Consider the following 16113-nt stretch of genomic DNA (forward strand, 5'->3'; position numbering starts at 1 on the left):
TTGTTCTTTCTGATCCTATATTCTAAGAATTCCCATTTTTGCTTGAATGAAGTAAGAAAAATGATGTATTGATTCCTAGTTTCTTGCATCAGATGGCCAACATGAGCATATTTAAGCTAGCCAGTAAGTATGCTTTCATAAATAAATGTTCATTACTGTGTTAATGGAAGATATCAAACCTTCTTAACCCACTGATTTGATAGATTGAAAAAAGAAAACTTGCACTGAATAAATGCAATTGTTTAAACCCATATCTTATCTTTAAAGCTTTTTCCTAAACATAGTGTGAGATCAAATGGGTTAGTGTTAGGCCACTTTCAAAGCATTTATTAAATTAATAATGATCATAATTGTTGTGTTTGGCATAAGCAAAGGGATTGATTAGAGATGAAGGCAAGCACTCGTGTGCAATTGTCCATTGCTATTGTTATTGTTTAATTGGAAATTTTATTAGGAGATAATGGATAGGTTCAATCCTAAAGAAGCTTCTAATCAAATACCATGTGATACGAGTCTCTTTTTGCTAACCCATTTTGAGCTTTTAGATTATACAAGTAGTTGACAGCCTAAAACGCGTTGGTTCTACCAAATCTCTTGCTTATCCTAACAAAAACCTTTTTTTTTTTGGTATCAAACCCTTTAGTGTTTAGGTGTCATATTGATATTAATTAATTCAGAGTCGAGTCGAGCTATTATCGAATTCAAATGGGAAAGCTCGAATCGAATTTATTTGAGACTATTTAAAAGGCATTTAAATCTTTTAATTAGATTTTTTTCACCGATTCACCGTTACTAAATAACTTTTTTGCAGTGGTTAGGGCAGAAATTGGTGAGAGAGTTGAAATTGAAAAACTCCATAGAGAGAGTGATCCGTGACAAATGAAACAAAAGAAATGGTTTGCTTGTCAAACTCATAAAATTAAAATAATATAAAAAATTAAAACAAAAATCACAAATTTCTATTTTTAATTACAAAATTCCATTAGAGGGAGCAAACCCATTGGCAGCAGTTGATTTGTCTCACATATGAATCACATTATTTAATAGCATCTTCTGCATCCAGCTGTTCAATTTTTATTATTTTTTTTTAAATGTTGGAAAACATTTCAGTTGGTAGAAGCACCAAATGATCCATTGGAAGTAGTTGAGAGAGAGAAGAGAAGGGATATGTTGGAATCTCAATTATTTTAATAAAATAAATGAGAAAATTCGAGTTTAGTTAATTCTTATTTTAGATTTGAGAAGAGTTGATCATTTTGCACCAGATATGGTCAAAGGTGAAATGGCCATATGAATGATATAACTTTAACAAATAAATAAGGAGTTGGATTATTTTCTGGAGAGGATAACATAAAGAAGAGGGTGAATTTAGCAGAAGATAAGGATTAAATTTAGCAAAGAAAAACAAAAAAAGACAAAGTGAGGTTAAATAAGAGTCATAATATTATATTGGTTTGGTGAGAGACCATAACTTTGGTCTAAATTAATTTACACAGTATCCAAATATTTATTTCATTTTGACCTTCCCTTTACTAAGACATTGTAGCTTGTCTCACTCAAGGAGGCAAACTTTCTGGCATGCCATAGCTAATTGCCTCAATCTGATTCTCTTCAGATTTCTTTGTTTATTTTTTTATTTTTAATTTACACCCCCCCCATAAAATCAAATTAACATTATCCATAATCTTAGTAAAGGATCCATTCCATTTCATTTCTTGGAGTCTCTCTTTGCCGCTCAATAGCCTTATTGACTATAAAACCTATATGCTTAGCAGTAACTCTGCCGGGCAACACTCAGTAAAACAAGATAAAGATATATTTTGTCAACCAGTCAAAAAATTTTATAGGACTCTTTTAAAATAAAAAAAATGGCATAAATAGGAATAGCAAGTAAAATTACTTGTTTGTGGTTTGTTATGTAGGCAATGATGAAAAACAATGAAGTAAAATAAAGGTGACATGGACGAAACATGTCCAACTCACTAAGGACTCAAATTAAAAACCAAAATGAAAAGGCCAAGAAGAAGATAATAGAAAGTGCCATGAAAACAACCACATGGCTTCCTTTTAATTTTCTATTTTTTTTAAAAAATATTTTTAGTATTATTTCATCACCCACTAATCATTGCTGAGAATAAAAACAAATTCCTTTAGCCCCACATTGCAAAACCCAACAAGTGGAAGCCAACACTTCACTTTGTTATCCAATTCCCCATTCCCACATCATCACCCCTAATTAACTATTATATAAACATTAAGAATCTAATAATTAGCACCACCACCACCATGGCCTGCTTCATTACTATTTAATTTTTAATATTTTAAAAAATATGTTTACACATCCTTCTTTCTCACTATTGTTATATGTAGAACTTTTTGACACGTGTTATGATTTAAATTCATAAAATTTAATTTAATTTTAACACGTATATCTATGCCTAGTATGAAATCTATATTTACTGATCATGAATCTTGAATATGACAAATCCCTATTCAGAAGTGAACTGAATTTTACCAATAAACTCAAATTTGGATTTCCACATTCAATGCATGTGCTTGATAAAAAGCTAGACAATAATGGGTAAAAATTTTCACTTTCTGTCAAATAGGCACATTTAAAATGATCCAATTTAAACAAAAAAAAAAAAAAGAAAGAAAGATTCAATTGGTAAGGTTGATGTACAAAGTAAAAAATTAAAGGCACCAACCAGACACTTGGGGAAACTACATGGTACCTTTGTTAATTTATATGAATGCACTGAATTAATTAAACAAGGATTATCCATGTAATTGATTTTTTATTTTTATTATTTTCTTTGTGTTTTGTCTTTGTAAACAAGTTAATTAGGTGACTGAAAATGCAAGCAATGTGGAATACTGCCTTTATTATGAAACTTATTATTATAATTAATATTAATTTGGTGGTTTAAGATGATGTTTAGATGCCTTGCTTGAACAAGCAAACTTCTATATCTTCCTTTCATTCCTCTCTATTACTCTACCACTTATCAAATACATAATTAATTTATATATAAATTCAAATACATTCATAAATAAAATCATATCGAAATCAACCCATGTAATTTTGGACCAAAATCAAAATATTTCATTTAAAGTTGTATAGTTATTATAATAATTAAGAAGCACATAATGATTAAATGTTGGATTTTAGAGATAAACCATGCTTGAGACAACCATTATTGCTTATGTGTCCACTAAAACAACACGCAATATTTTAGCCAACCCCTAATGTCCTCAATGCAATCACTACATCTACCTCCACTCACTTCAACGTTTTAAATAATTTTACGACTTATAATAATTTAATAAATTAACCAAATAAAATGATAATATTACAAATTGATTTTTCATAAAATTATTTTGAAATCTAAAAATTATCCAAATTAATTATGGTTGACGTTTCCAATTTGGATTCCATGTTCTAACACTCATGTTGGTGTTGACTCTTGTGGAGTTCTGTGACAAAATGGAAGATCATCACATGTACTCAAAGACTTTTACCAAGTCATCTAACATTATATTAATATAATATATAGTGCTTAGTTATGGGTGTTATTAATATATAATACAAATAATTTATTTTTAATTTTAATGCATAAAAAAATTAAATTAATGAGTAACCTAATATTTGTTTTTATTGAATATCAAAATAGTTTTTTTCTTTCAATTAATTATGTGTATTTTAAAAAAAAAAAAAAATAGAGAGAACAAAGCACGAAAGGCAACCCAATAAATGTGATTAAGGAAACGCCGCGTGGTTGCCCGTGAATTGCTTTTAAAGTCTTCCCTCACTCCCTCTTTTTCCTCTCATTTTCCCCACGCATCTCTTCACCACTTCCTCCATAAAGCATTCCACCACCACCACCCCCGCCTCCGCCACCGCCGTCGCCACCAGGGTTCATTTGTTTCCTATTATCCATAACTCCCATTATCGATCTCTTCTCGCATTTTCCCAAGGTACTTCTCTATGTTTCTTTTCTCTGAATTATTGATTCTCCCGGGAATTTTAAAGATGATTCGAGAATTTGAGTTGTTTTATAGCTTTATTCTCTTCTGCAAGTATCAATTTGTTTTGCTTACTGTTTCAGGCAAAAAACCAAGAAGCTTAGTATATTCAAGAGAATTATATTAATGGCTTCGTTGATCTCAAGCCTCGAGTCGCAGGAATTCAACCAGAGGAAGAAGCGAAGAAAACTCACTCACCAAGCGGAGGATCACGCTCAAAATGACAATACGAACAATCGAATTATCGTAAAACCAAGGTGGAAAACCCAAGCAGAGCAGCAGATCTATTCCTCCAAGCTTCTCGAAGCTCTCCGCCGATCTCGCCAGACCTCCTCGACGGCGGCAGTGAAAGGTAGAGAAATCAGAGAAACTGCCGACAGACTCCTCGCCGTCACTGCAAAAGGCAAGACTCGGTGGAGCCGCGCGATTCTGGCGGGAAGGCTCAGGATGAGGAAGGTTAAAAAGGCTAGGAAAGTGAAGGTAACAGGTGAGAACCGGTTGAGGAAGAAGGAGATGGCGAAGGAGAGCAGTAGGTTACCGGTTGTGGAGGACAGAGTTCGTGTTTTGAGCCGGTTGGTTCCCGGTTGTCAGAAGACATCGTTTACTAATCTTTTAGAGGAAGCGGGTGATTATATCGCTGCTTTGGAGATGCAGGTCAAAGCCATGACGGCTCTCACAGAGATTCTCGCCGCCGGTGGGGTCGCTCCGGTTAGGCCCACAAGCTAAGTGAATAGCGAATCACAAATTGTTAGTTATGCCAGGTGTTATTACAATTTTTAATTTTTAATATTGTATTTTCTTTATTAATTCATGTGCTTTATTGTATAGGTGACTTTCATCTCTGATCTCTCGAGCTCTTTTTTTTTTTTTTTCCAATTTTTTTCTTTTTCCTTTTACATGTTTCTATTATTAATTCATTTGCATTTTTGTAACCATCAACCTAACTTATCTCGATTCTTCATAATCTTTAAAGAAATGGGAAATGGTAAATTATAATTTAATAATTTTCATATTAATTTTTATATTTTCAAAAATTAATTATTTGATCTTTATAATTAAAAAAAGTTAGTGTATACTATTATATTAAATTATAAAAATCAAATTGTAAATTGAATGAAAAGTTTTTTTTTTTCAAATGAATTAATTATTTAATTTTTTTCTTTTAAATTATAAGATCTGATTTTTAAAAATACAGTTAATTTTACGAAGTAAATTATAATTTAATAGTAAAGAAAATAATGTTATGGCGGTGTTGGATGTATTTTAGATTATTTTCTTAATTAGATAGAATTAAGAGGTAAGAATCCAAAACCAAATTTTAGACATAATGAAAATTGTTAGTACTTGCAATTAAAGTTTATTATTTATACTAAAAAAAAAGATGTTTCACTTATTTTTAACTAGAAATATAATAAAATTTTCGAAATGTAAAGAGCGGTAGATTTATGTATAGTTAATTTAATGGTTGAAAAATAAACATTTAAACTTTAATTTTCATGAATATGATTAATTTTAGGGAGCTGGAACTCAACTGGGAATGGAGAGGAGTAGGTATGCTTGGAGGTCTCATCCACAGTCAGAGATCCAATTACTTTGTTGGTAAAATAAATGTTTATTAATTATTAAATTTACACATTGAAATTCACCAATTTGAAGGTTTTACTTGTATTATTATTAGACAAAATTGTTGTGGCAGTTGTTTTAAGATATTTGAGAGATATGGAAGGCAGAAATATAAAAAGTATATGTATAGTTCCAAAAGCAGTCTAGTCCCTAGTGAGACCAACACGCCCTCATGTCATGTGGCTTAATGGCCCTACTTTCAACTCTTTCCACCTCTCTCCCATCCACTAAATAAAACCCTAGCCTTCACATGCCTCTCCCTTTTCTTTCTAGCGTTTGCTTATACATGCTATATCTACGATTAAATAGGTGTACATATATATATACATATAAAAAATTTTCATTAATCATAAACAAACCACCATTGAAATTTTGAGTTTATTTTTAATTATGGGATAAGAAAATTTTGACTCTATACATCCATTAATGCAAGAATAGCAACATAGAAGACTAATGCTCATATTTTCTTTTAGAGTTTATTTGTATTTAATGATTATTGTAAGCAATTATTTAGATAAGCAATGAAATGATAATAATCCATCATAGCAAAATTTTAAAAGAATTAACTATAAATTGAATTACAAAGTTTAGATGAAGTTGCTTTTTAAGGTATAGAATTTTGCATTGATGTTGTTATAAGGAGCCAAAACATAATGGCCTAAATCCCATAGTTTGGAACAAATCCAATCCCAACTTGGTGGATTTTGGAGGGGAGTGGGTGGGTGGATGGTAAAGGGCATTTCATTTTCTCATTGAAGAGCCAACACGAGTGCAAGAATGATAATCAAATTGTCAATTGAATAAGATCTCTATCAAAAGGGTGTTTGGATCCAAAATTAGTGATGATGAAAGGTTGGATTTTTATGGACCACACATGTTGTGTATTTTTCATAGCTTGTTTTTGTCTAACAATCCTAACATTATTTGTATGCTCTCATTCAACTATGCATTGCCCACAAATCTCACATGCATCCATGTGCCTTCATTTAATTAACAACCTCCTCCTTCTCCTCCCATCTTTTGTCCTTTTGTTTCATTCTTTTCACATTCATCACAATCAATCTATTCCCTCCAATTTTGCTTCCATTCAACCCCTCATTTGAATCATTCCTTATACTACACAAATTTTAAAATAATAATAACAATCAACTAAAAAAAATTAATCTAATTCAATTTAAAAATTAATTTAAAAGACTGACTTTTTATATATTTAAATATAAATATTTAATTCAATATTAAAAATTAGCTCAAGAAACAGATCGTCCGATCCTTACATTTAAGCTTTATAATTTTAGAGATATTTTGATATCGTTAATTAAAATTCATTGAATTTAGTTAATATTTAAATTGGTTGATTTTTTTTAATGGAATGAAATCCCATAAAGCAAAAGATTAAGGTTGGTATATGTTGTGTGTTGTCTTACCCATAAATCTCTATTCATATGGGTGATTTTGTTTGTTTGATTGTAAGTGGTGAGGCAAAGTTTCATGACTTGAGTAAAATATATGGGACCATGTCTACAAAAGCAAAGTAGGATTCATTCATGGATTAACATATACTTTACAACACATGCTACAAAGAAATCTTTATTATGATTATTTCATTTAGGTACTTAATTTTTGATTTATTGTGCTTGGTGCACTTCATCTCTAGTGCAAAAAATATTTATTATAAATTTTTTCTAAAAGCAATAGGAATTTATGTCAATCAATGAATCTCTTTTGTGTGAGCTTAATCACCTAATCATGAATATGAATTTTAAAGATAAAGTTTAATATATATATATTTAAATATATTGATCACCGTTAAAGAATGCTGATTCAAAACCTATCAGACCTTTCTCATAAATAAATCAGTCCACGCGGAGCGCTCTGACCTAGAGATTTGAAACAGGTCGAACCAGACATGCGCGCAGTCCTATCATCTGGGAACTTAGCCCAGTGATGTGGCAGGAGATAGGCAAGGGCAGACCCAGTCACTTTGCAGCCCTGTCCGCATGTGCGTCAGGAGAAATTAAATAGTCGTCTGGTGTGGAGAGAGACTCTGACGCGTATGTGTCATACGTACAGATCTGAGTAACAAAAATAGGTGACACAGTAACAAAAAACCGTTAAGACATTATTAGCACATAAAAAGAAAATAGATAAAAAAGAAATAACGTCTTTCTCTCCGTCTAAACTTACATTCATACCGTAAATCTTATTTTCTGAATTTTATATCATCATACATCATAATGTAAATTAACATGAACCCTCCTTCCCATTAAGCTATCATATGTCATAATGTAAATTAATATGAACCCTCCTTCCCATCAAGCTAGCTATTGTAGGCGAGAGATAAATATTGCCTAATAATTCCAAATTATGGGTCCTTCTCTGGAGATAGGCTTAAATCATTAATTTGATAGTTACAATTTTTTTTTTAGTAATAGCAATTGAAGGTATTCTCAAATTAATTTATATATACTGAAAATGGAAATGGAGTTTTAATGATTTAATGATAAATGTAAAACAAGAATTTGATTAAAATTTTAGAGTTTATTTTTTTAAAATAATAATATAAATTTAAAAGTTCATTAATTTGTTGTTTTATTCTATTTTGAAAATTCAGCCGAAATAAATTACATGGTAGGCAATAAAATTGCATCTTTTTATAATTGCAAAGAACGTGCATGGCTTTTTTAATTATGACACCTCAGAAAAACATTGCATGTGCACAAATGGTTAAAAAAAAAAAAAAGCACAAAAGAAAACTTCAAGATTTAGAATGCCATGTATGTACATGATGTTTTTGGTCTAAATTCAATTCATTACAAATTAAATATATATTAAATTAAAATTTTAAAATAAAAAAATAATTAAAACCCATTAATGAATTAACTAATTGGATGTATTTAAAAAAAATTTTAAAAAAATAAAGAATAAATTTGGTTCATTAAAATGAGGTTTGGATGGAGTGAGCCTACGAAAAGCAATTTTTATTTAGAAATCTGTTTTTGTCATTAATTTTTGTTTAAAATATGCTTAATAATAATTGAAAGGTTTAAGGTTTCGAATTAGAGGACAAAACAAAGGAATGAGAGGTGAGCTGGAAGAGTTGAAGGGCCAATAGAGACTAAAGAAGAAAACGACAATTTTTGTCAAACAGGTTTTGGCAGATAGTGTCCCAATGCTTTGAGCTTTTCTTTTCTTTTCTTTTGTTTTGTTGTGTAGCCTCTTATTTATTGTTTATCAAAGATTGAGAAAATATAAAAAAGCAAAATAATTTTTGTACTCTTAAATTTCATTAAAATTTTTAAATAATATTATAAATTTTAAAAATATCTCATAACATATTTAAATATAAAAGTAAAATAATAATCTTTATAAATTTAAATTGGTTTTTTTTAAACTTATAGAAGAGACTTTTTTATTATTATATATAATACAAATGAATTTCTATGCTAAAATTTGTATATGAAATATGATTTTTATTATTAAATTATTTATTGCTAACGATGATAGCTCATGGATATATATCAACACTGTCTTCTAATAAAACTATGAGATTTTTTATTTATTTTACTTTTAATTAATTTAAGTGTGTTATGGAATAATTTATCTAATTTCTTAAATTTTTATCAAAATTTTAGTTAAAATTTGTATCCATTCAGACCTCAAATTAATTAAATAAGATAATTTAACATTAAAATAATAAAAATTTAATAAAAGCATAGAGTGATCCATCTTTCTTTTCTCTTCATTTTCCTTGTCTTTTCAAAAACTAAAAGAGATGGAGCTCTATTCATACTTAAATCAAATTACTCTTACCAATCTGTTGAAATTATCCTTTAACTACTATTTTCATAAAGTCAGTATTTTTTTTCTTATTCATCCCTAAATCAAGGTCCTGTAATTTACATATGAAGTAAATAGAATAAAATTTTTAGTAAAAAAAAATGAAATAGTAAATTATGCATTCGATCATATATTTTGTCATTTGATTTCACACACGTGGGCCCACAATGTCTGGGATATTGTGGGCCATTCATGGTTAGCCTATTTGGGAATGGGCAAGTTGGGCTTTAATTTTCCAAGTACTGAAATTTCAACACTGGCCCATACGCTAAGTGGGCTCAAAAATTTTATGCAAATCCGCATAATCTTTTTGTTTGAGAGTAATAGAGAATCAAATTGGCTATTTGTGATGTTATTTTAGTCTAGTTCAACGTTAATTTTAAACTATACAACTTAAATCGATTTGGTCAGACCAATTTGGTTTTGAAGGGAACCATGGAGATAACTTCTGTACAGCCATTGTGGCCCAAAAATGCAAGCTGCGATTGATTGGAAATGGTTAGTACAGTTGGTAGATAGGTAGTAAAGAAGTGGGTTGATCGAATTGGGATATTTTTAGGAGGCAGTGTTCATGCTAATCAGAGGTATTCTAAGTGAAAAAGCTCATCTAGATTTGGAGGTTGTTGAGTTTGGTATGTAAAGAGAAGAAGAGGCAAAGCAAGGTAAACCAGGTGGGTGGGCGGCGAAACTGTATAATTTGGCGTTTAGGCAGTCCCACATCGAATAAAGAGGAACTTGGATGAGCAGCAAGAATTATAAACTTGCAAGGGGCTTGATTTGGCATGTTAAGCAGCTGCGCAGTGAGCACAAAGCGAACTATTCTTTCGCCTTTTACTAAAGAGTACCGTGTGCTCGTTGACGATAGCGGCATACGTCAATTTTTTGAAGGTATCTCTTCTATTGGAGGAGGGTCCAGCAAGACCAGTTAATAGTTGTTTCTTTAAACGAGTAATTATATTAATCCTCCTTTTTATCTAATTACTTTTAATTAATAAATCGTTATTTTAATTTTAATAATAAATAAAGAGGTAAATTGCAGTTAGTTTATGTTTTCTTTTTTTAAATTTTAATATTTTTAAAAATCAATTACAAAATTTATAATTTAGTCTTCTATTGACCAGCTGATCTGATCGGACTAGTTTAATCAAAAATTGAAAATTGAATTCTGATTTGATTTTATTTAAGCTATTAATTCTCTATTTAATAGAATCGAATCAATTTAGTGTGAACTGAATTGAATTTTGATTAAACTAAAACGGACAGTTTGAACCTCAGTTTCTTATGCAGTTTCTATGTTGTGTAACGTTTGGATATCCTTATAATACTAAGGCCCAGCAAAAGTCTTTCTCCCGCTGCGGCTTAAAACTAAAGGGTAGTGACGCACAGACCTTCATTTCCATTCCCCTGTTTTTTAAGTTCTTGTTGTCGCGGGTGAATCAAACAGTTTTCATTTAATTGAAAAAATATTTATTCTTAAAAGGAATTGAACTCAACCACCCTACATCAATTCCTTCACTTAAAATATATACGACATAGTTCATTTTAAATTTTTATATTTTTTAATCATAAAAATATATTTATAAATGTTTATAATATTTAAAGATTAATTTCTAAAAACATAAAGATTTTTTTATGAATAACTATAATATTAAATTTTTTAATATTATAATTATTTAAATATTAACTTATAAAACCAAAACAATTTATTTCAAAATACATTAAGATATTATCTCTAAATAATTATAAAATATAAGGATTAATTTAAAAAATTAGAGAGACTTTATTTTAAATTTAATAAAACCTGAGAGACCATATTGTTTTAAATTAAAAATACATACTAAAGGATACTTTGGTTTGGTCATTTTCATTAAAGTGAATAGTAGTTAACTAATTAGACATTAAAAACTAATTTGTAGCATTTTTTTAAATGTCAAGAATTACTTTATAGGTTTTTTAAAAATACAAAGACTAAAGTAAAAATTCCATTAAACTAGAGGGATTAAACTGTAATTTAGTCTAAATAAATTGATCATAGGTATAAAGTAATCTTTATTTTGCAACAAATGAGCAGAAAATCATATTCAAGAGTAAGTAATTTTAAAATCCTAAGTTAATTATTACTCACATTATAATTCAAAAATAACCATCTTTAAAAATTTTGATATTAGTTTCCCTAGCCAAATGAAATTAAAAAGTATTGTAATAAAATATCACACAATAGAAAATCAATTCGTTTCTTTTTTTTTTTTTCTTTCTAATTTTCTTATTTCCTCTCAAGGATCCAAACAAAGGGTAATAAAAGAGTTTCAAATTAAGAAAAATACTCGTTAGTAGCTGCGCGAATTTCTTCAATTTCGTGTTGCTCTTTGCTGGGATGGAGCTGCATTTGCAATCACGATATAGGCCTTTTTTTGGCTGCAAGCATGCAAAAGCAGTTGCGTAAAGGGGAGCAAAAGCCTGTTCAAAACCTTCAACTTGGTATCAGATTCATAAATACTCCAATTTCGAACACAAGAATGAGAAACTACCTGAATATTCCAACTAAGATGTCATTCCTCATAATTTGCTCAAAATCTACTTGGCGGCAGTTATGTAACACATACAGAGAGAGAGAGTGTGTGAGAGAGAGAGGGGTAAAACTAATTTAACTTCATATGCTCCATAATTCATTCTAGAAGAACAAAATTAGGATGTTGCACAAGTAGGTGCTATTCAACAAATTAAACTCTGTCAATAAATCTGAAAGCTGCAGTGCAAGTTACAGAGGTCATAAGATCAAACTCTTTGAAACCACAGAACCACAAAGCAATCTAAATCAGTTATGTTTTGCAGCAAACTAGAATCATGTCATACTCAAAGGGCTAGCTAACTCAACGCTTATTTTGGTTTCACAAGATCAGCTCTCGGCCTCCAGAGCCCCACCCTATATTTGTGGGCATAGTTCAGTATCAGCTTCCTCTGCAAACCAAAAATCAGATGTCAATCAATTATGGTTTGCAGCAAACAAACATGCCGTCATCCTTGAAGGACCACAAACTTGAGATCTTTTTATCAAGGTACACGTCTTTATCCCAATGCAATATGCAGATGCAGGCTATAAAAGGGCTAAAAAAGTGTCAAGCATGCTCTTCCATCTATGGTAAAAGAAAGGAAGTGAAAGTAAAGTGGGGGGAGGGGGGGGGGGGAGAAACTTGGTCTTAAGCTCATAGGAACACTGTAAAAGCATGGTGCTCTCATATCAAGTCCGACTAATGTAAAAATTTCTAAATGAGATTAGGAAATTACTAAAGATCCTATGCTGCTCTATCATTGGAGGACGTAATTAGGCACAGGATAGCTGAGCTATTAATCCTATTATTCAAAATACCCAATAAAGTATTAGGAATACTGCAGCATGATATGACACTAATCCAAAACTAATATACATAGACAATTAACATGATCAACAGAGGCCACAGGAAAAAGCAAAAATCATTTTCGCACAGTGCCTGGATAGAGGACAACCATCAGCCATGGGGTCAGTACAATTTTTGGAGTAAGATGCAACGTCCTTAAAAGTTAAAAGGTTGAACCAAATATGGCAATCCTGATTAGTGATTTCCCAATTCTGAGAACTTGAATCAACAAAAGTAAAATTTAATAAATCATATACACCAAGAAAGGAGAGAGTGGAGAAAAATTACATGTTGACAAGAAATGCCCATCTTCTTGAGCTTCAAGGTTCGAGTAACAAGAAGTTTCTGGAAGTCACCAATCTCAGATTCAAGCTTGGCTGCATGGGCTTCAACTCCTTTCCCTATTCCATTTAGAAACTCTGGAATTCCAACTTTCACTGTAATAACAATAATATGCTCTCAATCGCATTTGTAAGGATATATATATATATATATATATATATATATATATATATATATATATATATATATATATATATATAATGCAGACTAAATATCCAATTTTTGAGGCGTAGGGAGGTAAAAGCTTAATAATATTCTATCAAATTTATGGGATCTTAACAAACCATATAATTCCAGATTCTTGCAAAACAATAATATTCGTCCAATTGTTTGCCAAAACCCACTTGAAACACATCTAATCCGTTATTTGGAAGATGACACTGCAAAAATTGTTGATAGGTGTAAGTTTGAAGTATCCACCTTAACAACAGTGAGGCTCACTTTCTAAAAACACCCAAGTAACATAAATCAATGGTAGAAAGCACAACATCTAACTTTCGCAGTTCCCGAAGTTCCTAATTTCCTTGAAAAACGATAAGGGGAAAAAAAAACAGAAGCCCAGACCAGCTAGCCCTTTAAAGCTTTTTGTCCCGGATGAACAAAATTTCCTATTTCAATAATACCGAGAATTTAAAATGCACAATCAACAAAATCCAGCAATCTATTTCGATTCCCATTAGAGAAACCAAAGAAGACTGGAAATCAAACTCGAGAAAATGTTCGGGAAGAAACTGTTACCGATGTAAGCTGGGGATTTGGAGAAGAATCTGGAGAACCCAGGTGTTGAATTTGTTTGTGGAATTGAAACTATCTTTGCGTTATTGATTATTTGCCTCCATGCCATCTTCGAATCTCTCTCCCTCTGCAGGATCAAAGACACAGACTAACAGTAATAAACCCTTCTCGGGCTGTTCTTAGCTACCAGCAGCTACGAGGCTTTGGGCTTTTAGTAATCAGTTTAAACCCAGACCGGTTCCGGTTCAACCACCTTCTTATTTTCTTTTTTTATTTTTTATTTTTGAAATGGCGCCTTCTTATTTTCTTAAAAATTTAAACATTAAAATTATTCAATGACAAATACTTGTCACGTAATTATGAATTTCTATTTTGTATTATTTACAAAATTTAAGTAATATAATTAAAAATTTTAGACTAATAAATTTTATTTAATTTTTAATATATACACACACACAATTAGCTTTTTAAATTCGATACTTCAGAGGCCGTAAGATTAAGTGATTACTCCTATTTTCTTGAGTTGAGGCGGCTCCTTCCCTTCTTTTGCCTGAATGTAGATGTATTTTTTCTCCTTAAACTAAGGTTTGTGCATGACTTTTATTGGTTATCAATAAATAATGTTTAATGGTTTGGAGTTTTTTCTTTGGCCTTATAGCTTTTTTTAGTTATTTTGTAAGTTTTGAATTCCCATAATCTATTATTTCACAAGAATCACGATGGCATGGCACTAGAAAAGTGCAGATTGATTTCAAAGTGATGCCCTTTGTTTTTCATGATTGCTATTGTTGATCTTGATCTTCAGAGAACAATAAAGTGCAATTGTTGTTTCTCCGGAATAGGAAGCCGAGTCGTTCTATAATTATGGAATCTGGGGTTTTAATATATAATATTTGGATTCCCTTTCTTTTATTGTTGGTTTTTCTCTGAACTGTAATTATATGTACTATTTTTTTCAGTAAAAAATTATCATTAAAAATATAATTATATCACGCTAATTTAACTAAGCATGTGAGTGCCACAGTTTATTTTTTATATTTTTATTTTTTAATTAATAATTATATTTTAATTATTAATAAAATTAAAAAATTAACATCACTATTTATTAATTATATAATATTAAAATTAATACTTTAATATAGATTGAATTATAAATTTTAAAATAAAAATAATAAAATCACAAAATAAATTTTTTATATTTTTTCCTTTTCATTAGCTTGAAACTTCAATATTATAAATTGTTTTCTAAACAATAATTTTAATGCAATACCGATTATGCCCTAAGGGAGCGGTGCAGATATGGCTGGGTGAGCAAGAGCCCGGCTCTACCACATTCCTCCCCAAGTCTGGAGTTTAGGCTTGGGCTTGGGCTGGGGCTGAGTTCCGTTCTTGTAGCTGTGCTGTATATCGTTGAGCTTGGACCGTATACTCGGGTTTCTTGTTAATGGAATTCCTTCTCTGATAAAATTATACAAAGAAGAAGATGATGCGGAAGGTTTTGTTGCTGCACATTTTAATTAAAAATTTTCATCTGTGAAAAAAATTAAAAAATTTCAGTCTAATTTTAAGTAGATTGGACCGAACCAGGTTGCGTCCACCTCGCTAATTAGTAATTAGTTCACAATTAAAAAAGAAATTAAAGGTTTCTTCTGTCTAAAATTAAAAATTTTCTAATTCTCAAAGAAATTGAAGCTTTACCAGCAAAATCCAGAAGAACTAAGCACATTAGTCACAAAATTTACCGTGGCCATCCTCTAGTGGCTTTCACACCTAAAACTCAAACCCTATAATAATAAAGCAAACTTCACGTGCTCCTCTACCTCAACTACCAAGTCCCCACCTTCTACGAGGCAACAAGCCTCGTTATCTCCGTCACCAAATCTCCATCTCCTACAACTAATTCAAGCAGCAGACGAGATTAGACGGTGCATCCACAGAAGACAAAGAAGAAGCAAAGCATAGACACAAGAGCCACGGACTCAAACGCTGTGATCAAGCTCCAAACAACGTCGTCCACGATCGAGAAATCCAGCGCCGACCACCTCAAAAACCACTGTGAGTCCCAATTCACCAGTACTCCCCTTGGGGCCCACCACGTCGATGAGTACGATGACGACATAAACTGCATCCACCGGAAGATCGACGACGAACGGAG

General features: G+C 31.0%; 2 protein-coding genes and 1 non-coding gene across 4 annotated transcripts; 2 read left to right on the plus strand and 1 right to left on the minus strand.

The window, feature by feature from the left end:
* Window positions 1–3774: 3774 nt before the first annotated feature.
* Window positions 3775–6037, plus strand: LOC110623062 (transcription factor bHLH149). Of its 2 annotated transcripts, XM_021767917.2 has the most exons (3): window positions 3775–3978; window positions 4110–4787; window positions 5543–6037. In XM_021767917.2, the coding sequence occupies exon 2, from the start codon at window positions 4153–4155 to the stop codon at window positions 4750–4752; it is 600 nt and encodes a 199-aa protein (XP_021623609.1). In that variant the 5' UTR covers window positions 3775–3978; window positions 4110–4152; the 3' UTR covers window positions 4753–4787; window positions 5543–6037. The 2 variants fall into 2 exon arrangements, with proteins under 2 accessions (XP_021623609.1, XP_021623608.1); XM_021767916.2 differs by lacking the exon at window positions 5543–6037 and having other exon boundaries at window positions 4110–4864.
* A 4240-nt stretch (window positions 6038–10277) lies between these two features.
* LOC122724714 lies at window positions 10278–10396 on the plus strand. The gene has a single exon (XR_006352167.1). It is a non-coding gene; the product is annotated as a U5 spliceosomal RNA (small nuclear RNA).
* A 1724-nt stretch (window positions 10397–12120) lies between these two features.
* On the minus strand, window positions 12121–14162 carry LOC110623066. Its single transcript, XM_021767920.2, has 3 exons — window positions 13962–14162; window positions 13170–13318; window positions 12121–12444 (listed from the first exon to the last, which is right to left on the minus strand). The coding sequence occupies exons 1-3, from the start codon at window positions 14065–14067 to the stop codon at window positions 12364–12366; spliced, it is 336 nt and encodes a 111-aa protein (XP_021623612.1). The 5' UTR covers window positions 14068–14162; the 3' UTR covers window positions 12121–12363.
* Window positions 14163–16113: the final 1951 nt, after the last annotated feature.

Source organism: Manihot esculenta, chromosome 9 (genome assembly GCF_001659605.2).
Source record: "Manihot esculenta cultivar AM560-2 chromosome 9, M.esculenta_v8, whole genome shotgun sequence".
NCBI classification, from domain to species: domain Eukaryota; kingdom Viridiplantae; phylum Streptophyta; class Magnoliopsida; order Malpighiales; family Euphorbiaceae; genus Manihot; species Manihot esculenta.

What these genes read in the sequence shown, in the direction of transcription:
- LOC110623062 (XM_021767917.2), top strand. Translation starts at nt 4,153, where the DNA reads ATGGCTTCGTTGATCTCAAGCCTCGAGTCGCAGGAATTCAACCAGAGG.
- LOC110623066 (XM_021767920.2), bottom strand. Translation starts at nt 14,067, where the DNA reads ATGGCATGGAGGCAAATAATCAATAACGCAAAGATAGTTTCAATTCCA. An exon ending in CAAATCCCCAGCTTACATCG is followed by an intron (nt 13,319 to 13,961) that starts GTAACAGTTTCT and finishes TTGTTATTACAG; the next exon opens with TGAAAGTTGGAATTCCAGAG. An exon ending in TGGGCATTTCTTGTCAACAT is followed by an intron (nt 12,445 to 13,169) that starts GTAATTTTTCTC and finishes TTTGGTTTGCAG; the next exon opens with AGGAAGCTGATACTGAACTA.